The sequence below is a fragment of the Neolamprologus brichardi genome, chromosome 19, assembly GCF_056152115.1.
Source record: "Neolamprologus brichardi isolate AB-2024 chromosome 19, ASM5615211v1, whole genome shotgun sequence".
Lineage (NCBI taxonomy): Eukaryota > Metazoa > Chordata > Actinopteri > Cichliformes > Cichlidae > Neolamprologus > Neolamprologus brichardi.
This window is the reverse complement of record NC_142122.1, coordinates 13,532,187-13,560,057: the sequence shown is the minus strand read 5'-3', so window position 1 is coordinate 13,560,057 and position 27,871 is coordinate 13,532,187. Positions and strand designations below refer to the sequence as shown.

At 39.7% G+C, this 27,871-nt stretch overlaps 2 protein-coding genes across 6 annotated transcripts in view; both read right to left on the bottom strand.

Annotated features, from left to right (window-relative positions):
* Positions 1-8,711, bottom strand: part of stxbp6 (syntaxin binding protein 6 (amisyn)) — a 68,901-nt gene extending 60,190 nt beyond the window's left edge. The window contains exon 1 of one of the 2 annotated variants that reach the window (XM_087832948.1): positions 8,379-8,711. The gene's annotated coding sequence lies outside the window, so the exon portion shown is untranslated. The remainder of the gene's footprint in view (positions 1-8,378) is intronic. The other variant, XM_006798431.3, reaches the window with a different exon arrangement.
* Positions 8,712-20,526: 11,815 nt separating this feature from the next.
* fermt2 (FERM domain containing kindlin 2) overlaps positions 20,527-27,871 on the bottom strand; it is a 38,625-nt gene continuing 31,280 nt past the window's right edge. For 2 of the 4 annotated variants that reach the window (XM_006798550.3, XM_087832730.1), the window contains 4 exons: positions 24,853-24,873; positions 23,490-23,614; positions 23,212-23,353; positions 20,527-22,847 (listed from right to left, as the gene is read on the bottom strand). In XM_006798550.3, the coding sequence (XP_006798613.2) occupies positions 22,674-22,847; positions 23,212-23,353; positions 23,490-23,614; positions 24,853-24,873 (462 nt within the window). In that variant the 3' untranslated portion in view covers positions 20,527-22,673. The remainder of the gene's footprint in view (positions 22,848-23,211; positions 23,354-23,489; positions 23,615-24,852; positions 24,874-27,871) is intronic. The other 2 variants (XM_087832728.1, XM_087832731.1) reach the window with 1 other exon arrangement.

Genomic DNA, 27,871 nt, shown 5'->3' with positions numbered 1-27,871 from the left:
TAATATATCCTTTTATGTTGGTTTCATTTGAATTACATCACACACAGAAGATCTATAAAATGAGATGAATCATCTCCCTGTCACAGGCACCTCACCCACAAAAATGCAACACGTTCAGCATAGATATAATGTATTCCAAGGTCACCATATTCTCCTCCCACAAAAATCTGAAGATGTTAATATGGTCTTGACTTTTTTTTTTTTTTTTGAAGAAATTAAAACTACAAATTAAAATTAAAATGACAATGTCAATCACCATGTGCTGACAATGTTTTTTTATTTTAGGTAAACATACTACTTTCATCACAGAAGATTAGAAAGCTTAAGTAACAATCTAGCAGTAGTTGTGATTCTACATTTCCAACTTAATCTTTCACAGCCAGCACTTATTAAACATTCTCTTTTTCTATCCATCTTCTTGTGTGCTCTTTCAGCAATGCAAATCTTAAAAGTAAACAAAAACTTCAGCCAAGAGAGTAATTAAAGAGGCTAATAAATATGTCTCTCTTTGGAACTGGAGATTTCCAACAACCGCAGACTTTGGCTAAGAGACAGCACAGTTTCCCATCAAAATATGCACAGGACTATTTTGCATTCAACATAAGACGGCTCCTTCAATGTAGACCTTTCATGCACAGTATACTGTCATTCTGAGCTCCGGCACCGACTGAAAAACTTGCAGCCTTATTTATAAAGAATTAGCTAGAGCTTAGTCTTCAGATTATTCCTGACAATGTGCAGACCTTTGGTTCATTAAGGAGTGCTAACTATTACTTTACATACTTGTTAACTCTAAATCTCATATTACATAAAATGTACATATTTAATAAAATTTCTGACTTGCAAATTCTCCGAATAAAGGATTTATGATCCTGTCCATTTGCATAGGTCTTGGCTGGGTAAAGGATTATGGGTATGCAACAAGGGAGACGCGTTTGTGTGCACCCAATAAATTCCAACTGGGAGTATTTCAACAGCTGTGATGCTGTGTGTAGGTAGAACACTGACTGGTTGAAAAGACATCTTTTAAAGAAAACAGAGCAAGAGTAGAGCTCAGTGTGAAGCGCTATCACTATGACCACAGAGGGGGCCAAAAGACCACCAACAAATTGAACAAGAGGGAAAAAAAGGAAAAGAAAAACAACAACAACAGGAGTAACACACATTAACAGTTGTTCCTCATGTATTTGACACTGTCCCCGGTGACGATCTACTGTTACATATGCAGACAGCACATCCATAGCCTGTTTGTTCATTCATTATGTCCCATTTGAAATTCGGAAAGTCTTTGATCTGCCAATTAATTCATAAAATCATTAACTGATCATTCTTACTATAATGTTAATACAGCTTTTAGAGCAATAAAATCAGAACCAGACCAGAGCAGTTTTATGGCCTCTGCATTTTTAATTTTTGGCATTTTGGTCAATAGCATGTTCATCTCTCAAAGTTAGGAGTGACCACATTTTGATGAAAGGATGAAATGCTAAGTTATCATTCAAGATAGCATTAGCAACCTTGGTTTTATCTATGGCACAGACGAGATACCAAAACAAGTTAGTGCAAGTTACCACACAGAAAATAATGTTTGCCAGATAATTGCAATATGATTCCAACATCCTTTTAGACTGACCTGCTTTGAGAGCCAGCCTCGAGGTCATTAGCAGAAATTCCAGAGTAGTTGCCACGGTTTAGCCTTCCCCCCCCCCCCCCCCCCCCCCCTTTTGAATACACAGAGCCCAATCTTCACAAAATTAATTTCATTAACTGACAGAAGCCCCACTTCAATGTGCACAAACTGTACAGCTCTCCAGAGTTATGCATCAAATCCTCCCAATATAACAAGCTTTTTCAATATATTGATGCGGTATTTCTATTTTTAGCATGTGCATGTTTAGCTAACAATACTGGGGGTATATCACAGCTTTTCTTTAAATTCAACACGCACTGCTCTAAATTAGTTCAACCTTTTCAGTTGCTCACAATTATTTTATTTTCTTGTTGTTTACCTAGATAGCACAGTGCAGAGCAAATACAGAAAATATACATCAACGGTTTGGTCTCGTTGCTACTTAGTAGTAAATCAGTGCAGTGGACTTGTTCACTTTCAAAGCCCTATTCCACAGCACCTCTCCCTCTTCTACACTATCTTCTAGCTATAAAGGAAGGCTGCCCACATCACCCCTCAAGCTGTCACCAGCACATAGCCCCCCTCAGGTGGTCCGCTGAAGCATGACGGGAAGGGGGGATAAGTACATGGGGGATGCAAGGAAGAGAATAAGGAACAGAAATAGGAGAAGGAAGCAAACATGAGCCTCAAGGCAGCGAAATGTAGCCAGCTCCAGTGCACAGCTTATGGTCTGACTTTGAGCAGTCTTATGCAATTCTGAGCTGTGCGAACAGTCACAGCCAAGGAGCTGTCGTAGCAGTGAAAATGACGGACATATACTTTACGGCTGCTTATCACCCCATTTTCAAGCAAAACCTCCTTTCAAAAACACTTCATTAACTGTGGTTGTGTATTGCCAAGCAGTAAAAGGACCAGCCCTGTTCCTGCTCATTCCCTTGCTCCCCTCTTGTGTTAATGTGAAATGTGTTCAGTCAATGCTCAGTGCTCTCCTGGGACCTCATTGGAGTGTGGTCTTTGAGCTAGCCTGCACATCATCTTCTTTAAGCATCAACACGGTCCTCCCGCTTTCCAGTCTGTGCTCACAAGCACACAGGAACCGCAACTTCTTTCCACCGCAACAGAAACAGCAGGAGCTGAGGAAATGGGCCCAGAAGACAGGTGGATGATACAGGCTTTGTCAAGCTAAACTAAAGGTGTGTCTTTAGTTTCCTTTGGAGAGGCATAAAAGCTCAAAGCCAGATCAGCAGGTGGCACAGGCTAAAAAAAGATTATTGTTTTAAAAAATACATCAACCAAGTCCATCTGAAATCCATCTATTACTAAATATATTTACTCTGCTGTATGTGTAATTAAAAGGTTTAGTAAATTGTCTATCACTGATATAAAGCAGTGAGCTGCAGTATAGTCTGGATGTAAATCCAACTCTTAAGACTTTTCTTTTTAGACTGACAGCTTTAATAATCTAAGCATATAGTCTGGTGCCGTATTTGGGAATCTAGGTTAATTAACATTGGGGAATTTACTCAGCTTTATGGAAAGTTGTAAGAATAATCTATAACTAATATCCAGAAAAACATTCCAAACATTTTTACACAGTGTACAGTTTGTTAAACAAGTCCCTTATGCCATATTTGAGAATTAAACATACAGGTGCACTGCAGTGACGTGCCAACAATCTTTTTTCTTTTTTTATTCCTGATAAGCCAACAATACGAAAAGCGGTGCAGACTGAACCTCAGCTGAACTGATATGAAATAAGTACAGCTGGGAATATCGCATATAATGATCTGACACGATAACTAACTAATAAGTCCTCCTTCAAAAGAAGTACATATCTACTCCTCCCACTCACATTTGACTGGCTTTGGAAATGTTCAGAAACAAAATAGTTTCTTTCATTCCACACCCCACTGTGGGAGATGTCTCAAAGATATAAAAACACGCTCCCTCATCTGCAGTCTTTCATGCACATCTTTCACATCGGCTCGCGGCTCTTTTCAGGGCCTTGATTTAACAGGAAAAAAAGAAACCTTCCATAGCACCTACGTTCACAGATTAGATCTTTAGAGAGTGATGTCATTCACCCGTGTCACTGACTGAGCGATATCCAACACTGCCACGCGAACAGATGGTGAATGTTACTTCTCATAAAATAACTGAGAGATTACGACATCGATCCTGCTGTTTTTGATGTGTTACTGCCAGCCTGCGATGTATTAATGCAGCACTACACCGCAAATACAAAAAAATAAAATCAGTTTCGCATACACAATATATCAAAAACATGTACAGTCATTTGAAAGCGAAAGATTTTTCTCCGAACTCCATCCAGCCTGGTAAAAAAAAAACAAAAAAAACAAGTAGACCCCATGATTCAGTACCTTGTAGAACAACTTCAAGTAACTTAAAGCAATTATTTTCTATTTGACTTTCATACATCTTCTCTTCATCCAAAGGGATATTAGCCTAATCTTCTTTACAAATGCTAATATATTCTTTTTAGAGAGACAAGACTTTCGCCTGGCAACGCTTCATAACACGCCATACTTGTTTAGTCCTTTCCTAATTGTACAATCATGAACTTTAACCTTTAACATGCTAGCTGAGGCCTGTAGAGGTTTTTTTTTTTGCAAATTCTATGTCCTTGGAGTGAATTTGTTGGCATCAGAACATCATGGTATTGTGTTACTATGACCCACCTCAATGTTCCAGTGCCTAAACTCCTGTTTGATTATTAGCACCTAGCTGTTACCTAGACAAGCAAATGAAAGGACTCATTTTATAGCTTGGAGAATCCAATAGTTTGCTCTCTATAGTAGTGCCGCTTTGAAAATAGATTTTAAAATATCAAATCTTTTTTTTCGCTCTTCAAAAAGTTTCATTTAAAGCCAAATAAAAACCAAGACCAATAGCAATGGGGTTTGTTTCAGTGGTGCAAGATAAGACACTTTAGATATAATCTATTTAGTCAAATGTACTTTACATGGAAAAAAACAATAGTATTGTTGAGAAGGAATCAAAAGTATGACACTAAACAATATCGCCAGGCTTTGAAAGCTTTGTCAGACTTTCCCAGTAGAAATAAAAGCCACTCCTGGAACTCAAATAAAAAATCTGCATCCAGCACATTGGGCTCTGAACTGCCATATCTTCTCTTCTGAGGCATCACTTTTTTGTTCGTTTTGTTTTTGACGCAGCAAAATTTCCAAATTCCTTATAACCAAATCCAAATGAAGAGCTGTCACATGTGAGACTCGAGGAATGCACACCTAAACAACCGATTACTGCGTGGGTAACAATGCCAGCAAGGCAAGAAATTATATTACACACATTCTGGATTTTTATAGTTGAGAAGCTCATGCTCAGCAGAGGGATCGCACCGATTTTGAGAAAATAAACAGAGACATCCGTGTCTGCATACATAATCTAAGAGAAGCTCAGACTGTAGGCTTTGTTACTTACTCAGGTAAGGAACATCTTTTGCATAAGGGTCTTTTTTTTAAATTCTGTTGTTAATTCAATGAGTTGTAAACTTTTTCTCTTCACAATACACATGGCGCGCATATGTGTATATAGCAATGTACACGAGAACGAATAGTGCACATAACATTTAATGGCCATTTTGTGTTAAAAAGGAGCACCATAGATCAACCAGACTGAATAGGATGTTATTTTCTCCCCTTAAAACAGAAAGATATGGAAGGTCCCATCCATTTTCCTGTGCAAGTCAGCTGTTAGTGAAGGTTATATATTGCCAGGGCAGCATGGGCTAACCATGAATCAATGAATGACATGCCAGGCCCCCAAATGAGCTCATTCTTTAGAGCCCAGTGCCCTCTAGCAATAAAACATTTGAGAAGGGGGCTAGGAAAACAGAAGAAAAGCAAACAGAGAGCACTTACTGAGAGATGTCTCAAACACTGCAGAGATCACAAGCATAATGACTGTTAGAGGACCAATGGCATGACACATTGCATAACAGTACAGAAGTAAATATACATCGAGGTAAAGAGACAAAAATGCCAGTCCATACAGCCAAAATACTGAATAAGAGCAACAATCCCTCAATGCAAAATTTGGATTTTTTTTAATTCAGCGGCCGCCCTTCAACATCATCTTGCAAAAGCCAAAGTTAGATATCATGGCTGTGCTGTGATTTTTGTCTGCGTTTACAAGTAAAATGATGACTGAGAGAAACAGATGCAACTTGATTGGTTTTTTTCCTCTCATAAGCTGCACAGCTGTCTGTCACTAGCTGAAACCTTGTTGTTCGGTGTCACTCGCTGAACAGAGCAGATGGTGAAAAAGCCGCGCCAGCAGCGGGAGAACAAGAGTGTTCGCGAAGGAGTACCGCCTGAAGTTTTTTTGGGTGGGGGTGTTTGGTTTTGAGTACTTTTTTTTGCAGGATGCTGAAAAAACAAAAAAATCTAGTGACAAAGTCACTAAGTTGGCAACAATGGGTTGAAGTGAACTGTGATGGGGCGAGAGAGATGTTAGGCATGAAATTCTACATCCACAAATGTTGATTCTGTTCATCTGGACGTAGCATTTTCAGTGGGAGAAACGTTTCGTCACTCACCCAAGTGACTTCTTCAGTCTCAGCTGACTGCAGGTTTCCCCAGTCTTATAAACAGTATCACTTAAACTAGCACCACTGAAGGAACAATGGGCTGTGAGGTCAGTTCCTTGAAACGTTTCTCCCACTGAAAACGCTACGTCCAGATGAACTGAATCAAATTTTGTGGATTTACTTACCTGGATGATTGAGCATGCATCAAGACGGAATTCTACATATTTCTGAATTTAAAGAAACTAAAAATCTGAAGGTGAGCCAAAAACATCAGGTTCTCTTCTGAAAATAATTGAGTTGGTTGCCATGACAAAGAATATCACGTAATGTGTTGGAATTAACTCACTCTAGCTGACATTTCTTTAAGTAGTATTTTTCATATTAATACAGCGCCAATTCTAGATGTCATCTAGTGCAGATAAGGCTCACTGTTATTTAGTCATTCAAGATTTGCAGAAGTAGGATGTGGCAGCTGCTCAGTAGGTTTGTCATGCCCTTCCTCTGCTGTCTGCTAACTGCACTGGGGAAAAGTGACAGGGATGACAGCCAGTATTTTACCCAAATTTTAGCAGGTTAACAATTGGCAATTTGGGGGGGGGGGGGGGGGGGGGGGGGCACTTAAAGGACACACCCCTATATCTTTCTTGTGTCTTCCTTTCATTGCCTTTCCATTAAGTGTATTAAAACACAGCATAAAGCAGAGCAATTCAGGGAAAGCCGACTCCAGACCTCAATGTCATTTTATCAGAAACCCTGGCAGCAGAGTGTATTTGTTCACTATATGAGATGCACCGCAGAAGCAAGGATCTTTATCTCTTTACATCTGCCTTCGAGGATATGTCCTGTCTGGCAGCAGAAGAAGCCAAGGTAGTGGACACACAGGGAGGGAGCCGGCTCAACAGTTTACATCATGACTGTAATTGGACACTGAATTATGGGGAAAGGTATAAGCTTATCTTTTATGGCATGCCAGAGCAAATTAAACCCTGAACTCAGGCAGCAAGAAGCAATATTTTAATGTAAGTGGGTTAGTTAATGCCACCAGGAGCGTAGGGGCAGTATAAGGAGCCTCACAGCTAATCCCAACTAAACATTCTTCAAGGTCTGCAGCATGTCGTGGAGATACAAAAGTGGGAATTGCTCTGGGATTTGGTATAGTAGTATTTAAATACAAGCATGTGTTGGACTTTGTAAAGAGATTTTTTAGGATATATTTAAAGCCAAAGCATGTGTCTTTTTTCCCTTTAAAAAGGCCATTTGGTCGATACACATTTTAACTAAAAACACTATTTCATCGTTCCCTTTTTAAAAGCTCAGAGGTGGCCCCTGAGGCTCTAAACAGTTTCCATACACCTTTGGACTGTTTTGTTTTAGCACAAAGATGCCAAAAACCTGGTTTTGGATATTGCACAAATTATCCAAATATTAACACTGAACGCTTTAGATTTAAGAGGTGAACATATTTAGCCTTCAAACATCTTGCTCTGTATGGTTCACTGGAAGGAATTCAAACTAGTAACCATTTGCAGCTTTAACATGTGTGCATTAGCATGTGGATAATATCTGAAGGCTTTTATACTCTAACTTGCCACTGTGACATGAAGACGAGCAAACAAACAGATGACAGAGAAGCACACCCTGCAATCATAATACTCGTGCTAGACAACTCCCCACATTCACGTTGGGCTCAAAGGAATTTCACTGGAATATTTGTATATGCTGGGCTGGCGCTCAAATATTAAACGTTTGGCAGAAACTATGTGAGCTATTTAATTTTCATTTACAACACAGGCATCAAACGTACACTTTAAAGCACAAAAACAGGGACGTGAACGCGGATACAAATATATATATATATATATATATATATATATTCTAACAGCAAAACAATTCAAATAATAACAATGTTGACAGCCCGAGAGAATGATACATAATAATAATTTAAAAAATACACAAGTTGTTTTTTTAAGTAAGTCACACCGTCGCGTGCACTAGTTAATGATTAACAAGCGCGCGCGCACGCTCATATTGATTGTACCGCAAAGTGGCTGAAAGGTTGTTGGCGCAGTCTTCCAGTCGTTCATCAATAAGAAGAAACTCCCCCCGTACGCCTGTGTAAAATATCTGCCCAACTTTTGATTGTTTGCGGGAAGTAAGCGGGACGCAGAGACTACTCACCGATGCGTCTGAGCGAGCAGTTTCCACGTGCAGTCAACAAATCCTTGGGTTAAATGTCTCCAGCTGTCACACTTCACCTACTTTTAAGCAGCTTCTTCCCTGTTGTTAGCCTTCCTCTCAAAATAAAAGAGAGCATTTCGAGGTTAACATCGCGTCGACTTCACTTCTGCGATAGTTGCTGGTTTCTGAGCCGCGAGAGGAGAGTTTTTTTTCCCCTGCTGTCGGTTTTGGAGAGCCAGTCTGTCTGACCGTGGCTCTCTCTTTCTCTCTGTGTGTGAGTGTGTATGGATGGGAGACCAGTAGCAGGTTCCCAGACACACAAACCAAACCCACCCGCCCGCCAATCACGTACAGTATCACACCACCACGTCGTGAGCTCCTCGAGTCTGTACGCTTCGCGAGACGGAGAAAATTCCCAGGCTGAATGGAGGCGGTGGCTGGATGTTTATTGCCCCTTGAAAAGTCATAATATGTATAATATTCGAACACAAAAGTGAAAGCAAAAGGATACGTCATAGAAATGTGTCAAACTATGATCATTCGGTACAATAAACACTTACCAGGATTAACCTTGACCCTAATTCTAAGGTGAGATTAAACTAAAATTAAGTTAAAATCAAGTTAATCTGTAGTTAGTCAATTTGTTGTAGACACCTATTCAATTCAGTTCAATTATATTTATATGGCATTCACAACAACAGGAAGTGCTCTATGTTGCAAGGTAAAGCCCCCACAATATTAGAAAGAAAGCCCAAAAAACACACAATCCCCTGTGAGCAAGCACTTGGCAACAGTGGGAAGCAAAAACTCCCTTTTAACAGGAAGAAACCTCTGGCACGACCAGGCTCAAAGAAGGAGAGCCATCTGCTGCAACCAGGTGGGGTTGAGGGGAAAGAGAAGAGGGTAAAAAGAGACAAAAGGTAAGCTAGAGGAGAGAGAGCTTCTGAAGTTGGTGGCCCGGGTCAAAATTGTCTTGAAGGAATGAAACACTAATAGTTTATAGGGGTTAAAAAAAACAGAAAGTAGCTTCTCTTCAGTGATTTGGACTTCCCCAAGTTGCAACTTTAAATAAATATGACACTACCAAGGTTGCTGAACTCATAAAATAGAGCTTTCTGGCTTCTGAGGATATTGTGAGTGTAGTGGTGGAGAAATTATATATATTGTTTTTTGTTTTTTTCTGTCTCAAACACTGAAGAAGACTGATTATCATATTTAGCCTACAAAATATCTTCTACAACTAATTTAGCCTGGTCTTAGCCTGGACAGGATTACAGTGCCTGGTGAGGTTAACCTCACAGTCCCTCTGATGATATACTGTTAGTTATGACACCAATAGGTTTTATTGCATAGTCTGTATGACTCAGACTTTAAGTACAGTATGTGATATCTCCCTGTAAGAGTTCATGGACAGTAACTGTTCAAGAAGTCTTATAAAGGAAGTTCTCTTTAAAAAAAGAAAAGAAAAGAAAGAAAAACTAGCTTATCCACCTTTACATATTTGTTTGGACATGTCTCCCCTCCTGAAACAGGTTACTAGAGTTCTTATAGCGTCACCTCATGAGAAAACAACAGCATATAATGGTGTTATACAACGACTCTCATCACGCTGCCTGTGGCGCAGACATTACAGACTTGTGGTTATACGGCAGTTTCCCACATTATGACTGCTAACTAGGGCATTTCCCAAGATCATCTAAAAAAGAAGCTCAAGTTCTTTGAATTAGTCGTTTAGACAGGCCTACTCTACCTGAACACTTTCCAATAACGCCCCGCTGGACGTGTGGGAGGTGTCAGTGTTCAGGACCATCATCTTTTGTTTTTCTACAACCTTGCCAACAGAAATCTGCTCCATGGGAATTCACAAACACACACACACACACAAACAGTGGATGATTTTGTCTGGTTGTGAGTCATCCGTGTTCCCCACAGAGCCCTAATTCCTCTCCTGATAGATCTGGCTTCTTTTATACGCTCTGTCTTCATTTTGAAGAAACTTGGAAACCTATGCTTCATCTGAGATAGCTCATATTTTATGTGCTTCTGTTTTTTTGCCTCCGGGGATTTGATCGTTAACATGTTGCGGAGGGAGCTGTTGAGCGGTTAAGCTATCCTTACTTGCCACGATAAACAGAGGACCCGCTGTACTGTAGCAGATGTCCTTAGGTCAGCTTTATGAGATGAAATGCATGATAAGAAAACCACTTGTGGCTGGAAAAACAGCAACGCTGTAATCAGAAATTCACGTTTCTGTTTTGTCCAGGAAAAAATCATTGAAAACAACTTGCAGGAGTTTGCCTGGCTGTACATTCTGGAGCCTGAGGAATCTACTACAACATGCTATTTTTGGAAATATAAGGCTAACTGTATTTATGGCAGATTTCAATCGGTTTTTCATTCAAGAATGCAACTTATTTATCATTCCACTGACAACAGGTACAGCTGATAGTCAGATTACTCTGCTTCATGCAGAAACAGAGGACATTTTCACTTGGCAAACAGCACAGCAGTAATTAAATATAAACGTTCCCAAAACTTCCTTGGGATCGTATTACTGTTTGTATGGCTTTGTTATTCCTTGCAGCACGTAGCTTAGCAATCTGGCACAACATGTAGTTCATTTCAGGAATGTGGAATTTGAAAAAAAAAACCCTCTTGATCCTATGAGACTACCTGAGGCTACCTTGTGACCATCCACTCTGTTACAGAGACCCTTCTGTTGAGTATAAATTGTGATCTGAAAGGGGAATACTTGACTCCTGTGGCTGTGAGGCCTCTGGGACGAATACAAGAAGGTACTTTGACACTGCCCTGCACACACTCTGTGTTCTCCTACATGAGTAAACACTTTTTACTGTAATGACTCCCTTTTTCCAGGTAGAGGAAAAAGCAGAAAGTGGCCAAAGGGCAAGAAACTGATCCACACACACACACATATGAGAACACACACACACACACAAGCTGAGAGGGTGAGATGGGCATTAGCAGGCATTAGTTTCCTGCTTTTGAGTTTGGGATTTGGGGCACTTGAGTCTCTCCAGGGAAAGCCTGGTCAGTGAATTTCTCTGATGAAAGAGGCAAAGCACTGAACCACGACAAGGTTTCAATAAAAGCCTCAAGACTGATTGCCCAACGAAAATGTCGAAACCTTGGCTATGCTCATTGCTCAATTCGATGCTGAGGTTAACTTTTGGATGCATGACACACCACAGAGACTGACACATCCTCCAGGTTCCCCTTGTGTGGTTTGAAGTTTCCAAGACACGTTAGAGGAGTGGAATCTTTGCATAGGGAAGGCTGTTGGAAAAAGAACAAAACAAACTACAGCCATTCACTGAAAAACAGACTCTATCAGCAAAGAGATATAACATTAGTAAGGTCTGTTGCAAATATGCAGAATTGTTAACTGTTTCACTCTTTAGAGGAACAATTTTCAATCATTAATGAGGCACTCATTCTGTTTTATCAAGGTGGTTACAAGACAGCGGTCAATAATTGTAAAATCTATACTTTTTGTAATTTCTGACACTTAGTTTTATGAGTAAAACATTATGATAAAACACAAGAAGCACAAAATGCATCTATTTTTTTTTTTACATTGCTTCCTCAAAACTGTTTTACTGTCATACTGAGTGATATTCAAACCACTGTTGAAACCCTCTTTTCAGCTGCACCATTATATCAAGTAGACATTTAGATGTGTTGTGCATCATTTTATGCTCATTGTTAGCACAGAGGAATGTATTTCCTCATAGCCAGGAACATTATACAATTCCAAGCTACTGTCAGGGCTCTCCTGCACTTATTCTCCTTTGGCTCCATCACTACCCCCCAACCCCCTCTTTCCCTCCCGCCAAAATCCTGGAAAAGATAAACACGCTTTCAGCCTGCGACTTCACTCGTGAGATCAGGGAGAAGGAGGTTCCTCAGTCCCATGTGGCGAGCAGGGTAAACACAGGGATCTGACTACAGAAGGAATGGAATGATGCGAGGGACCCTTTGCTCCAACCACCGCTTCTGCTTCTCATCTCCCCACACCATGGCCAGATGGCCGCCATCTCCCTTCTTCCCTCTTTCACTCCTGCTAAATCAAACACTGAATTCATGTGGTTTGGAGCTTACTCTGCACAGTGTGAAGTATGAAACACACACACTCATCAGACACTGGTTACAGAGCTGCATGGGAGCTCACTCGGGAGAAAAACATGTCTTATTGTGGCCGCATACATTACTTCAGCAAGTGTGCACAGCGTGTGAGCTGTGGCGTGCATTGATTTTTCCATGTATGGCTTTGTGTTCCAAGACAGCGTATGTTTTATACTCTTCCATCAGTTGTTTTGTAGTTCTTCCTGAATCTTGGCTCATCCAGAGCTGAGGACTACGGTTATGAAAAGGGTGTGTCTGAAACTCCTCGTTTAGGTTTCGCTTATGCACACGTAGCCCAGCTAATCACATTTGAAAGAGAAGCATCTGACCTGTGTTGTTTTTAAGGTACTTTCTAACATTATCATTTGCATTTTCCACTTGAATCTCACAATTAAGTTTTTTTGCACGAGTGAGTTTTAGTTAAAACCCTCTGGTAATCAGAACCAGTTCTAATACACCTGGAGTAAACAAGCTGCTTGGCTGCGTGCACAGTTGTGCTCAGTGTAGCATGAAGACACAAACAAGCACCTCTGTGTTGATGGTTATTACACAGTTTCTAAGACTTTATCCTTTTACAGTGAGGCATTTTAGGACATTGCCTGTCCAAAGGCTTTATATGATTTGCTCATTCATTTGTTTATTTTGATTGCAGGACTTATCCATATGATCTTTCAGCCACTGCTGGAACATAAGGACCCGTCACTTCTTAAAAATGATCTCACCAGCTAATCATATAACCGCTCACACTGACATAATTCTTGACAACAGTTTTGCTGAATTTTGGGACCAACACAGAGACCGACACTTTAATTAGATTTGCAGAAGATATTAACCATCAATCATGTTAATGCCCAGCCAACCGCAAGTAATGACTTTCATGCTCTGATCAATCAGCGCAGCTTTGTCTCTTTATTAAAAATGCCAAATATATTTGCTTTGAATCTCTGTTTTGAATTCTGCATTCCCAATAAAATGCTGGTTTTTGAATCAGTGACGCAGGTTGGTGTGGAAAAAAAGTCTAATTAAATCAAGACCCAGCTTATGAGGGAAAGGCAAACTTTGCACTTGTTAAAAAAAAAAAATGAAAGAAAATGTTCAAGAATAACAACAAATTACTTTACAGTCTTATAGTTATAACAGAGGGTTTTTTTCAGTGTCACACTGTTGCTTGAATTTGTCCCAAACTCATCTAATGCACCACTCACACTTATTCATTCACTCATTTAGCACAACTAAGTGGTAAACTACTATACCTTGAAAACTACTTTTGTAGATTTTGTTTACTATTATAATTATTATTAATAATAATTTAGTTTAGATTACAGAATGTATAAAATTCCAGTACAATGCTTGAAAATCTAGCATTTTTTACAGAAATCAGCCATGAAAACCTTGAAAATCAGTAAATGGTAAATGGCCTGTATTCGTATAGCGCTTTACTTGTCCCTAAGGACCCCAAAGCACTTTACACATCCAGTCATCCACCCATTCACACACTGGTGATGGCAAGCTACATTGTAGCCACAGCCACCCTGGGGCGCACTGACAGAGGCGAGTAACACAAATAAATAGTGAATACAAAATGAACCATTCAGCCTGTCACTCTAAGGCCGCTGCAGTAGTACGGAGTACAAACGAAACACAATGTGAAATGCCAAACACATAATAACTGTGAAACGTGGTTCAGTCTGCCTCTGTTTTGCATTTGCCTGCCACCATGCACTGTGGAAACACTTTAGAAACTAATTTTGTCCACAGGCAGCTGCTTTTTGCAGCGTTTGGGTGTGTGTGTGTGGGGGGGGGGGGGTTGATTTTTCAGAGGAGCTCATCCTGAATCAAAGTTAATACTCTGGGGTGTGCTGAAGCCAAATCTGAGAGCAGCTCACTGGGCAAAAAACTCCGTAATGGAGGCACGCATCATTAAACAATACAAACGCAATCCATCTCTATCACAGCAGCGGGACAGCTAAATGATAGCTTTGTGAGTGTCTCTGTGTGTGTGTGTGTGTGTGTGTGTGTGTGTGTGTGTGTGTGTGTGTGTGTGTGTGTGTGGGTATTGTATGGTACTCTTCAAAACCTTTATCATTTTAAAGGCACCTGCAATCATCACAGGAGTCACTCTGTCTATATTCATGCATTACATTAAAGACGTCCTTTAATACAGCACTTTTACTTTTTTTTAAATATATACAGCTTTCTACTTTCTTGGTCATTTCTACATACGTTTCTAAATGTCTAACAAATGTTGGAACCTGGTGCCATAAATATGAGGCAAGTTATTTCTTTACAGCAGTGCAAAACTAGCGAATCATTTTACTCTGTGCATTGGTTGGACAACTTCAGGTTATCAGCTCTCTTTTCGAGTTTTCTTTTAAGAGTCCTGTGTCTTCTCTTTCTCCTATCTCTGCCTGTCAGTGACTGATTCTCATTCTACCCCTTATCACTGTTTCACTGCCAACTGACAGTCAAAAGCACCTAAATTAGCTTATCAAAATGCAAAGCTCCCTGGGTAACACAGTAAGCTAAGATTCCTATTTCAATTTGCCGTTTCAATTTCGTTTTTACTGTCGACAGAACAAAAGACACTGCTATACCCATGAGTCCAAACGGAGATAAGGTAGAGATGCAGAGATGGACATGGGGGCCACTGAGACTTTGGGACAAACACAGATCTATTAACAAACAAGCAATAAAAAATGAAGGGGAAATTGAGGGAGAACGCACCCGTGAGGTCTTTAAAAGTTATGGCTGGATAGGCTGTTTTAATGCTATTGATGCACAGGGATCGATTTATAGATACCTGATTTTTTTTCCAAAGGAATAGGTCATAAACGCAATAAAAAGTGCTCTTGGATTGCTCTAAACTGCACATTCCCCCATTAGATTACTTCTGTTTTTTTCCTTGTTAGACAAGTCAGCAGACCTGAATAGATGTACTCTCATTATGCCTCAGGCAACCATAAGTTCTCCTACTGCCATGCAAAGCGACCTGACACTTGTCTTTTTGTTCCAAATGTGCTCCCTGACAAAAACTCTGTTTTAAATTGCATGATTTAGCCACACAAAATACATTTTTGAGAGAGAGGTGATGCAAATTACCCAATTATGTGCAACAGTGCTTAAAGCCAAAAGATCCCTGAGGGAGAAGGGAATTACTTTAAAGACTCTCACAGCAAATAGCCTGAGAGCAGACTTAGGCTGAAGTGTTACGTGAGCTGAAATATACAACATCTGTATCTTTAGCTATGGTTTCTAACCCTTATTGCTTACACTTGTTTGTACGCATGACCATGCAATCCTGCAGAAAGTGATGAAGCAAGCGTCTTGGCTCACCACAGGCCCAGCTCATCTCAATAAACAGCATGTGACATGACCTCATCTGCTTAGAGGACACGCTCTGGATTGGCTCTGAGACTTTAATGACACACTTATATTTCTGCAAATGCATGTGAAGTGTCCTGGAATTCAAAGCAAGGCTAACAAGTTGGTGGTCAAAGGTTCAGAGTGCTCATCCAACACATGAGACATAGGAATGCCTAATTTTGGTCATGGAAGGGGACTGCTTTCTGGTTTCCATCAAAACCAGAACAGGTTAAAGCAGTGACGGTATGATTGTGTAAACCAAGACTTGACCAGTGTCATTTGAATTTATGAGTAACAAAGAAAATAGGGAGGATTTAGAAAACTTATTGAATTAACTTTTTAGCCTTGGAAACAAAAGAACATGTGTTCATAAAGTCTTTAAAGTCAGGTTAGCAGCACCAGAGTGTAATGGATGACATCAAGATAAGATTCTTGGCACTCATTAGTGTTTAGCCCAGACTGAGCCTTTTCCATGGAAATATCTACACTGAACTGTCCAAGATAATGGCAATAACATATGCGAGGTCTGTCGAGGGTGGAATTCCTGTCATCTAATATGTGAAACGGAACGGTGAAGCTCACTGACTGACTGTGTGTACGCTGAAGATACTATAAGGAAATTGAAAGGGCTTGGAAAGAATGATGAATCTGACATTAATTTCTTTTCATAACGAGCAGGATCTCAACTTCCAAAATTAATTGGCTTGCACAAAGAAACACTCAAATAATGCTGGATACAAACTAGACTTTCAGGGATTATAGTCATTTGTTGTTGATTTACAAACCTAAATAAATAAGGCTATTAATTATGATTTTGACATGAGTTTGCTGCTGGAGAACAAAATGGAGAAGAATTTAGGAGAATGCCAAGATTGTTTCATCATAAATCCAATGGAAAGTTTTTACTTCATTGTGGCTCTTGATGGTAAAAAAAAAAAAAAAGGGTAACTAAAACCATTAATTAACAAAAAAAGCTAAATATTACAGTCAGTACCAATCCAAGATATTGGAGTACCAACCATTAGAACAGCATCGCCATCCCGAAAATCAGTTTTCGCTCTCATTATATTTGCCGCTAGTAGTTGAACCACCACAGATTTTCCCTGAAAATGACATTTTAACAGCAGGTGCCAGGAGTTTGAGGAAGATAATAAAAACCATTGATCTAGATAAAAACTGGTTTGAAAAGCAAAAAAAAAGAAAAGAAAAAGAAAATCTGCACATCTGCCGGCATAGCTGACATTATCTGTGGCACACTGCTCACTGCAGGCAAAGAGGGTAAATGTCAGAAAGGGTTTCCTAGAGAGAGAGAGAGAGAGAGCGCTCCGTGACATTAACAATGACTTTAACTGGCTGTGAACTACAGGAAAGCGGAGCAGAACTTCCTTGTAATTGAATTATACAGCCAGGAAGCTGCTGCATTGAATGACTACAGGTGCTACTTTGCTCTCTGTATTGTGCTGCTTCTTTTATGTGTTTACTTCCTGCAAAATGCAAAAAATGTGTGTGAGAAACATATAGTCTATAAATGTCACCTTTAGGTCTCCTGCAACATATTCTTCTCTCACATCAAGGCAGTCTAGATGTTCAAAGAACTCCACGTCATTGGCTGGAGCCGTTATTGTGACGTCTTTACTTCCAGTGCACACTTTGAACACAATAGGGCAAGATCCCACTGGAGTATAGGCTATATAACATCAGAGAGCTTTAGAAGAATAGCCACATTTATGCTTCCATATCTAGATCCAGTTGCCAAATGAAACTTGATTTGTTGACCGCATCAAATGGTTTCTTGGAAGTTATCGCTGCCCAACTTTCCAGTTATCTGTTGGATTGTGACACATTTTTCAGCAAGAACAAGATGTTCTTGGAGGATTTATTATTCCCGCTGTCATGCTGCACACCTCATCTGATCGCACAAATGACCGCAGGGCTGTTAAAATACACTGTAAGATTATTAAATGAAATGTGGGAGGATAGGAGTTGAGGACTCAACGCCAATGCTGGAGAGTCTTCTTCTTTTTATTTTATTTTTTTAAGGGATCATTAAAGCTGCAACCAGAGAAAAAAAAATTTACGGTAATTTTTTTGTGACCCTGAAACACATATTTTTAAGGTTTCCAAGACTAAACTTCAGATGTACAACCTTCTCTATATTTTTTAACATAAGCATTGGCAGTGAGTCTATGGCCCAAAGTTTTCCACATTCAAAAGTTAGTTATGGAGTTCCACAGGGTTCTATAGTAGGGCCAGTATTTTTCAACAATTAACTTTAAAAAAAGAATATATTCATAATGATCACTGGATTTTTAAAGCAGTTTTTAATTACCACACCAAATTCTAATCATAAAATCATAATTTTATCCAACCATGTGCTCACAGTCACTGTCATCTTTACAGTCTCCATCAAATATCATGGTAGAAGCTCCCTGTTTAATACCTCCATCGCCCAGCATCTCTGCAGGTGACAGACGTACACCGTGTCCACTATAGAGGAATGGGCAAAAGCTTGCAAATAGGCAGACTGTCTGCAGGCGTTCTCTGATCTAATCTCCTCCACAATCTGGCATTTGGCTTCTGCTGGGATGCCAGGTATACCAGTCAGATGTAGGAAAAAGCAGCTCTTTTTGATTAAGAATGCACCCAGCACTGGACTGCAGGAAAACATGGGCAGTACAGATGGCTGTAGACTGCCCTCTGGTGGAGAAATATAATCAGTACACTTGTATATGACTACAAGTAGTGTTTGTTGGGTATATTATTCGGCAACTGGAAATTGTATCCTCATCACAAGGTTCAGTTTTTTGTTTATGTTTCAATGGGAAAACCCGTAAGTATAATCTTTCTCAACTTCACGTAACGTATAAAAGCTTCTTTTTCTTGCAGTCTCAGCTGACTGTTCTGTCTACCAGTAGTTGGTGTTTTGCGCCTCTGGTATTCTTGCCAATCCCCGCTCATGTATTGACCCATGTGCCTGTTCATCTTAGTCGATATGATGCCTGACAGGAGCTTCCATGTAGTACTGAGGCAGGTTATTGGTCGGTAGTTGGATGGGACCGTCCCTTCTTGTGGTCCGACCTTCGGTTAGCCCAGTGGTTCCCAAACTTTTTTTGCTGGGCCCCCCTTTGTTTTACAAGAAAAATGTTCGCGCCCCCCCCCGCGCGTGCACGCACACATCCTCCAACCACACTTACCCATATTTTGCTCCATTGCGTTTATTTCACACCTCAAACATTTAGTAAACAATTAAGCAAATACAAGTAATCTGCAATAAATTACAGGTAGTAAGAAAATAAACTACCAACTCTTTTAGCTATGTCCACACCTACACGGGTATTTTTGAAACGGCGTTTCGAATCACCGAAAACGGATAATTTTTTAAAACTCCTTTTTTGCTTTTCTCTGTAGACAAGGAATACAGAGTTCCTCATGCAGGTATGTGCCTTTTTTCACGTCACCCTGTGCGCCAAGTTATTGTTTACATGAGATTAATTGCAGAATCGCAGATAGAGACAAAATACTGTTAAACTCACTATCTGCAGGTTGCTTACATACACAGGCAGCTGCTGTCCCTCCATTTAGAAAGGCAGAGGCTTGACAGTGTAATTATTTTGTTTTTTTCCTGTGTAATAATATTCAACATTGCTATCAATACATTTTTCAAAAAATGCCTCTCTGTGCAAAATAGGTTTAAAAACATAAACAGCTGTGGGATACTGTTTGTCCGTGATTTGAACCAGGGAACAAATCGTGGCAGGATCAGCCTGATATTATTTGTATCCCACTGTAACTTTGCTGTATAAAGAGCTAACATCTCCAAAATGTCAGGAGTAGTTAGTCATTACAAGTGTTTGTGAACTAAAAATCACGAATTTGTCCGTGATTTAAACAGCCCAGCGCTGCTCCCGACAAAGGGAAAAGCAATTCTGCAGGGGAGACCTTGGCACTTGTGCAGGTGAAACCAAAGGGCAGACATGCTTCACCATATTTTCTAGTCTTTGGCTTAGAATGAAGTTGGTTTGGAAACATATTCAGCAATGCTTCATCTCCTGCTTTGCGTTTCTGTAGGCGCCTGTGCTAGCAGTGTCCAAGCATTTTGGGGTCCCCCCCCCTCAGATCCACTAGCCAACTTATAGCCAAGCATCTCACTGATCACTGCTGCCGTATTGTAGATCAGCTCGTTAGTCTCGGTAAGCGTGGCTGTAGGTATCATCCGTAGTGCTGCATTAACATCATCGAGCAGACCTGAGGATACTTCTGCTACACTGCAGTAGTGACGTCGTGGTAGGAAAGCTCCACTTTACACAGTCTGCATTTGTTTACTGTGAAATGTTTTCACTTTTTAAATCTGTTTCCATTTCCTTCTTTCTTCGTTTTGCCGTTCTCGCTAGTTTCTTCTTTGTTAGTATTGAGTGCAGTCTTAGCAGAATATAGCTTACTGCAAGTACAAGAAACACACTTGTGGGTTTTTTTTTAGAATAAGTCGTGTCGACAATAAAATTCCGCGTCGACGAATTTTTATGATCGACGTCGTCGATTATAACGACGAATTGTTGCAGCCTTAATGTCATATTTTACTTTTGTGCAAATGTTATATTGTAATGGCAAATTATGTCAAATCAAGGACAGATACAAGTAATTAAATAAAAATTATTTTATTCATTTTTTTAAATAAATGCATTTTTACAGTCAGAAAACAGAACAGCAGGACATGCACTGCTACTCTTGACACTGAAGGCAAACAAAAAGTCAGAGAAATTAAAAATTAACAGAACAGTTTTTGCTTACCTCTGTTCTTTTTTCTTTTTTTTGCTGATTTGTCTCTCCTTCATATGGACATTATTAAATTGCACACTTCAGTTGTGTCAAATACCAGACAAATAGTAAGTAGTGAAGTAACCTAAAATGGCATAGAGTCAAACTTGCAGCAAAAAAAGCACATCAATGACAATGTCAGTTCTTTTTTTTAAATGAGCTAAAAATGACAGAGCTACAAATGGAAATGTAGAAGAGAAAGCAGAAATGGGGGGGAGACAGGGCACAGTGAAAAAGGCTTGTGTATCTGTATTTTAGAAAAATATATATACTCAACAGAACTTCTTAACCAAACCTGGAGTTTGAGACTAGTGTTATCTTCATATATATTCACATATATCTTCATCTGAAACTCAGTAAGACTACAACATGAGCAGGCACATTTACTACACGTGTTGACAGATGGCTTACCTGCAAACCCCCAAAATGCAGAAAAACAAAACAAAACTGTACAATTCTATAAAAATGTTTGTGTTTTTTTTTTTACATTAGTTACAAAAAAAATACTTCATTTACTGATCCTTCATACTGAGGACAGAACAAAAAAAGTTTGCATATTTATTTTTTAAACTCTGTGACCTTTTGCTGGTGTGTACTGATAATAACGATAACAACAACAATAATAATAATAGTAATAATACTATATGGTGTGACAAACAAAACAGCGTTAATGTAAAAGCCAGTACAAGGGATATGTGATAATGTCCCTCCTGTTATGTAGTGTACACGCACTACGCTATGAGACATCAGTGGTTTCAGATCTGAGGATGCCGTTCAAAGCTGACCTAAAACTGACCTAAAACTGTGGTCAGAAAAAGAGCCATAAACAGATGTGTTAATGCTCTCTGGCACAAAATCTGTGCACTTTAAGCTTTGTCTAAACAGAAGACTGCTTACAGTTTGGAAAATATAAAAAGACATCATGTTTTAAAGGCATGTTAATTACCTTAGTTGAACATTCTAACTGAAAATTTTTACACCTTGCTTTAAAAAAACCTAGTAGGTGGTTGTAGTCAGCACTACACTCTATCAACATTTCTGCAGCAAGGACATTTACATCATCCGGAAACCAGATAACTCGAACCCACTTGATGCTCATGCTGTCGCACTGAACTGTAGTGTGCTCTCATTTTTAGCGGTCTATTAAATACAGAGTACATCTCACAATATCAAACCTGTCAGCTAAAACATAATCAACAGAGCGACTCAACAGCAAGGACACAAGTTGTGAGGCAACGACAGAAATCAGAAGCAAAAAAATAAACGGAAAGTTCAGGACAGCTTATTCATAAACAGGACTATATACTGCACAAGTGCACTTACACGTGACTTCAAAGAAAAACCTTTCACAGAGTGGACAGGATGGACATGCAGATCTGATCGACTGACCTCTGCTGTTATAGATGCTCTTGATAACCACCTTTTAGGATGAGTAACTGTAGGTCCCTGAGGCACTACAATTACATTTTTATCTACGTTTTTATGTCAGCCTCTTTAGTCCAGTTCCAAAAGAGAGAGAAAAAAGGAAAGTGAAAAAGAATAAGTGGGGAAAAAAAAGATTCTTTGGGATTTATTCTGATGTTTGAATGGTGTTAAAGGGTCGTCATGGACGTAAGTTGGTGGCCAGTCCAGGAGGAGAGGAGACAGGTGGTTGTGGGACAACAGACAAACTTAGGTTTCTGCTCAACCACTGGAGTTCATCTGAACTGCATCCACCACAATATTAGTGTTGCAACAAATGACCTTGTCAGCATTAATGCAAAAAAAAAAAAAACTCCACAAAACTATGACCTTAAAAATAGCTTCAGCCATGGCAATAGTCATGCTGCTCTGGGCTTTTCAGCGCAGACCTAAACGATTAAAAAGAAAAAGTAAAATAAATTCATACATTGAGGTTTCCCCCCGACCTCCAGCCACTCCCCCTCCTGGCCCCTGACCTACAATCATTGAACCCTGGCAGCCTGGAACAGCTCAGACCCAGCCGCTTGTCAGCTTATAGAACATTTCCTCATCTAGAGACTCATTCTGGTCCTTGGCACGCGTGGATAGGAAGATGTAGCCACCAATGAACTCGTGGACCACCTTACAGTCCACTTCGGCACAGATGAATGAAAGACTGGGCTCGTCTGCAAATTCCACAGTCACCTGTGCACACAGAGCACGTCACATCAGTCACATCAGTCACATCAGTTGTCCTTTGGCTGACATAGTCGTTTTATATGTGTGATCAGCTAAGTTAACATCACAACAAGCAATGCAAAGAACTTTCACTGTTGACTTCCACCCTTTTTACTAGATTAATAGATCAAGTTATTCACTTAATTATCAAACACAATTAAACAAACCAGCAAAATAAATCCAAGAAGGTTAAAAAGAAACTAAATTTGCCTCTTCTGTTTTATAACACTGTGTTAATTTTGTATCTGATCGAATCAGTGTGTCTGCCATATTCCAATAATGTTTTTAAGAAGGTAATACTAAAGGTAAAGCAGTTATGTGGGTTTCCTACCATCTTGATCTCCCAGTTGACGTTCCACTGTTTCATGTTACTAAAGCGCCACGTCTTGATGGCATCTCCGGTGCTGGCGTCCATCCGGATCAAACGATTATAAGTGATACCGATCAGCTCCTCCCGCTTTCCACCCTGGAACCTGCAAAGAAGAAAAGAGTTAGAATCTATTGTGGAATGAAAGTGTGTAGATACAATGACTAAATATGTGACTGTCAGTATATATGATGAGTTTTTTTGGATAAAGACACATCTTTAGTCAGTTGTTACAAACATACTTTGCAAGAAAATGAGTGATCCCAAACTCAGGAAGGGACTGCCATGCCTGGATAAAGCGCATCTTGGCCTCGATGAGACTCATTTGGGCCACATTCTGGTGGGCTTCAAGAATCCGGGCTGAAATCTGACAGAAACAAAACCGCACTCATTACACACATGACTTTTTTTTCATGTATTTTTTTATTTACTCCCACCATTTAAAGTATTCACAAACAGACACACTAATGACTGTAAACAAATGCATCCCACACACCACACTCTAACAACCCAATGCACCAATTTAACACACACCCAAAGTGTAAACAAGCTGTGGTTAACCCCATAAAGCTTTCAGAGCAGGGTGTCAATAACCAGTGAACGTTCACAGTGAATGTCTACTACGTACAGCTAGAAAACAATTATGAATCAGAGTCTGCTTTAGAGCCCAGACTGAGGTTAATGAGCCAACTTAAGGAAGCTTTCAGGGTGAACTGTGTGAATTAGCATGCATGTATTCACACATGTGTGCCTCCCTCCAGTGGTGCTACACAATTCTTAAGACTGGAACGTAAACCTTACCATGAGCACAGGAGCAGAAAGTCAAAATGACCACATAGCCCAAAACAAGGATTCTACCATTTCTGTCAGTACACTTAGAGAATGAGTAGTTTCAGTTAATGTGAGCACAGAATATAATTCAGCCACACTTAAACTCCCCTAAAGATAAGTAATCCATCATGGACTGATCATTTTATACATTAAAAAGGTTGCAGTGAAGCTGCCTGAACATCACAGCTTCTCTAATGCACTTGAAAAGCTTTAGTGGTCTCTGCCGGACTGCATTACAATAAAATACGTAAATTAGATTTACTGTGATGGATCACTTACCTTCAGCAGTCTGGGCTCTGCTTTACATATATTAGAAATACATGAACTAAAATAAGCAACTAACTAAAGGCTAAACATATTATTAAAAAAAGAAAGAATAAAATACATTAAACCATTCATCAGTCTAAAAACATTTTCACAAGGGTCTAATGTTAAATACTGCATATGGACTGTGTGTTAAATGAGCTAAAACATGCAAAAGACCTGCATGGTCCATTTGTTTCACTCAGTCTGTATATTTATAGCCCCATACCACACAGATGCTCACGTGATACAATTATGTGTTACTTTCTTATCTTGTACACCCCAAAGAACACTGTTAGAGTTAATAACAAGTGACATACAGAAACTATACCATCTACTCTACTATGGCGGCCACTATGACTTGCTATAGTTATTGTTAGGTTTGATAACCCAGATACATAAACTGTTCAGAGTTCAAACAATCATGCAAGTATCTAAAGCTTAAAACAGCAGCCAGTGGACACAACTTACCAAGTCCCTGATATAGCCTGGCTGAGGAGGAGAGGTAGGTATGGGAAGATAGATGGGAATGAAGGAGATGCATACAGACAGAAGGAATACAACGTTTGGACAAAGAGAAGAAGACAGTAAGATCATTGTTGAGAGAGGAAAGATAAAAAAAACAACAACAACAATGCAGGACATGACTGTAATAACAGAAAGCGGGGAGGAAGGCTGTGGAGCTAAAGGGGCATGCAGCGTTCAGCCAGGAGAAGGAAAGTACAGCTGCAATCAAGGAAATCACACATTTTCACATAGAGGAAGTGGGCAGTGTAACTGCAGATTTTAGGTCAGATCATGCCTGCCTGTTCTTTGTAAACACAATGAGCCATTAAAAAAAACAAACCAAAAAACCCTGAACTCAGTTTCTATGTAATATCTTCGTCAGCCACAAGATGGCGATGTGTGACAGCAGCAGTGAAAAGTGTTGGGCTTCACCAAGCTGCAGGTCTTTATTTTCTGTTTAAAATAAACCCATTTATCCAGAAACCACCCTGACTCACGTAATCGCAAAACTCCTGTGTGCGTGTATCCGGCTGGAGATGCAGCACAGAAGTCGACTCTGACAAATCTTGCAACAGGAAGTCCAGTTTAAGGGAGGTGGGGAGGGGCTGCAGCTGGCTAAAGAGTTAATGGGCTTATCCCAGACAGTTTTCCCGCGCAACATTCCCAAGCATGGCTCATTTCCGGATGTCCCACGCCCACTACACATATGTGTGTGTGTGTGTGTGAGAACAAGGGATTGTACACCATTACGCTTTAATGTTATGCCCAGGGAGATCATGTATTAGACTGTGTTTGAGTGCGAGACTGGATCTGTGCCAGAAAGGACTACAGACAGACACACATCCTGTGCTATTACTACTAATACTCAAAAAACAAAAAGGGAAAAAAACCTTCCTATTTGAGCTAGCCCCAGTTCCATGCAATTATTTTGCCACAGTGTTTCTTTCAGTAGCTTTTCTGTAACCCCCCCCCAACAAAAAAAACCCCATATCTATTTCTACACCCCTTTTTTGTCACTGGCCACAACTGCAGCTCTGATTAATTTATACAGCAAACATGTAAAAAATGTAAAGAACTCTAAAATAGTGCAGGTAAAGATGAGCCAAAGTGAGCTAGGACTCTTCTCTGTCTCTCAGTGACCAGAGATGGGCAGTAACGCGTTACTTGTAACGCGTTACTGTAATCCGATTACTTTTTTCAAGTAACGAGTAAAGTAAGGGATTACTATTGCAAAAACGGTAATTAGATTACCGTTACTTTCCCGTAGGAACGCTGCGTTACTGCGTTACTAAAACCGTGATTTTCTTGCGAGAATGTCTCATGACAGTGACGTAAGCGAGTGCGACGTGTGTGACAACAGCTGTGTGCAGATCAACAATGGATCATATATCGAGTGCTGGAGAGAGTATGAGCGTGCAGCGTTTAAAGCGTGGAAGTACTGACCTTACTTTGAGTTTGATTCCATAAAAAGTGACAAAAACATTAGTGTCCGTTGTGCGTGGGAAGAAAACTTCTTTTTACAGCGAAAAAAAACCCCTAAACTTCCAAGCAAGCACCGAGTGCGCTACGACGTAATGGGAAACTCACAGAGAAACTGCGGTATCCTTCCACTGACCGCTGTGGCACACCTGCACCAGGATAACCCTCCGCCTACCCTACTCCTGCTTTACAGGTGAAAATAGAGCAAAAGGACCGCTAGTCTTTGACTTTATTTATTTTCTGCTGTGTTTTACTTGCATCTGAAAGAGTGAAGGTAAACAATATATATATATATATATATATATATATATATATATATATTATGTGCTGGAATGTGCAGAAAATAGGTTTAAATGTTAAACTAATTTCTTCCAGTCAGAGAATGGTGCATATAATTAAAATTTTGCTTCATGCATAAAGTTAAAAGATTAAAACTAACAAAACAAGTTTTAAAAAGAGACTTTTCCATTTGATTACATTTTGTATGATGGATTATGTAGAAAAAGTAGAATTGGGCTGAAAGATCTATCGCTTTATCGCCTATTCAGGTTGTAAATCATGTTTTTAAAAAGTAACTAAGTAACTAAGTAACTAAGTAATTAATTACTTTTGAAAATAAGTAATCAGTAAAGTAACGGGATTACTTTTTTGGGGAAGTAATCAGTAATTAATTACTGATTACTTTTTTCAAGTAACTTGACCAACACTGTCAGTGACATCAGGTAAACTGTAGGTTGGGCAGTGACACACATTTATGCCATTTTTACCTGACACTAAATCAACTCTTTGATTTTATTTTTTTATCAGTAGGTTTTGTTATAGATGTGGAAGTAATTTCATGTGCGTGACCCCAAATATACTTAAGGGATTTCCTGACTAAACTAAGAAGATAGCAAGTCAGGCTCAAATAGAAAGACAGAACTGAAACTTTAAATTTGAGCTGTTTTAATTCGGGATTAACTGCTGACTTTTAGTACTGCTGTGTGTTTGATCTCTTAACATGCACATTTCCTCTATGAAAGGAGCATTAAAGAGAAACACTGCTTTGTACTGTGGTAACCTATAGGAAGTTTGCAGCACAGACTAACAAAGTCTAACTTCTCCTAGAGTGTCAATAATTTCTATTTCAACTGCCTGGTTTTGAGGCAGGCAGTTGGTTCAAACCTGCCTAGATCATTTCCTGTTCTATGTCCATTTTTACCCCTTTATTCCCTCATTTCTTTGAGCATTTTTTTCCAGACATCAATGATACTTAAAGTTATGCTTCAGATAATATTTGAGTCGTCACCTGCTGTACCAGCAGCAGCCTCCCAACATCATTCTAGCCTCCTAGCACCACTGTATTTTCCTACTACGATAAGAACAAATCCAGATTGAGTGAATAAGCTACGAGAAGGGAACCCCCTCCCTCACCGACCATGGCAGCCGTGTACTCAGCTGTTCCAGGGTACACAAACACACAAATCTACATAACACTTGAGAACATTCATCGTTAATAATAAAA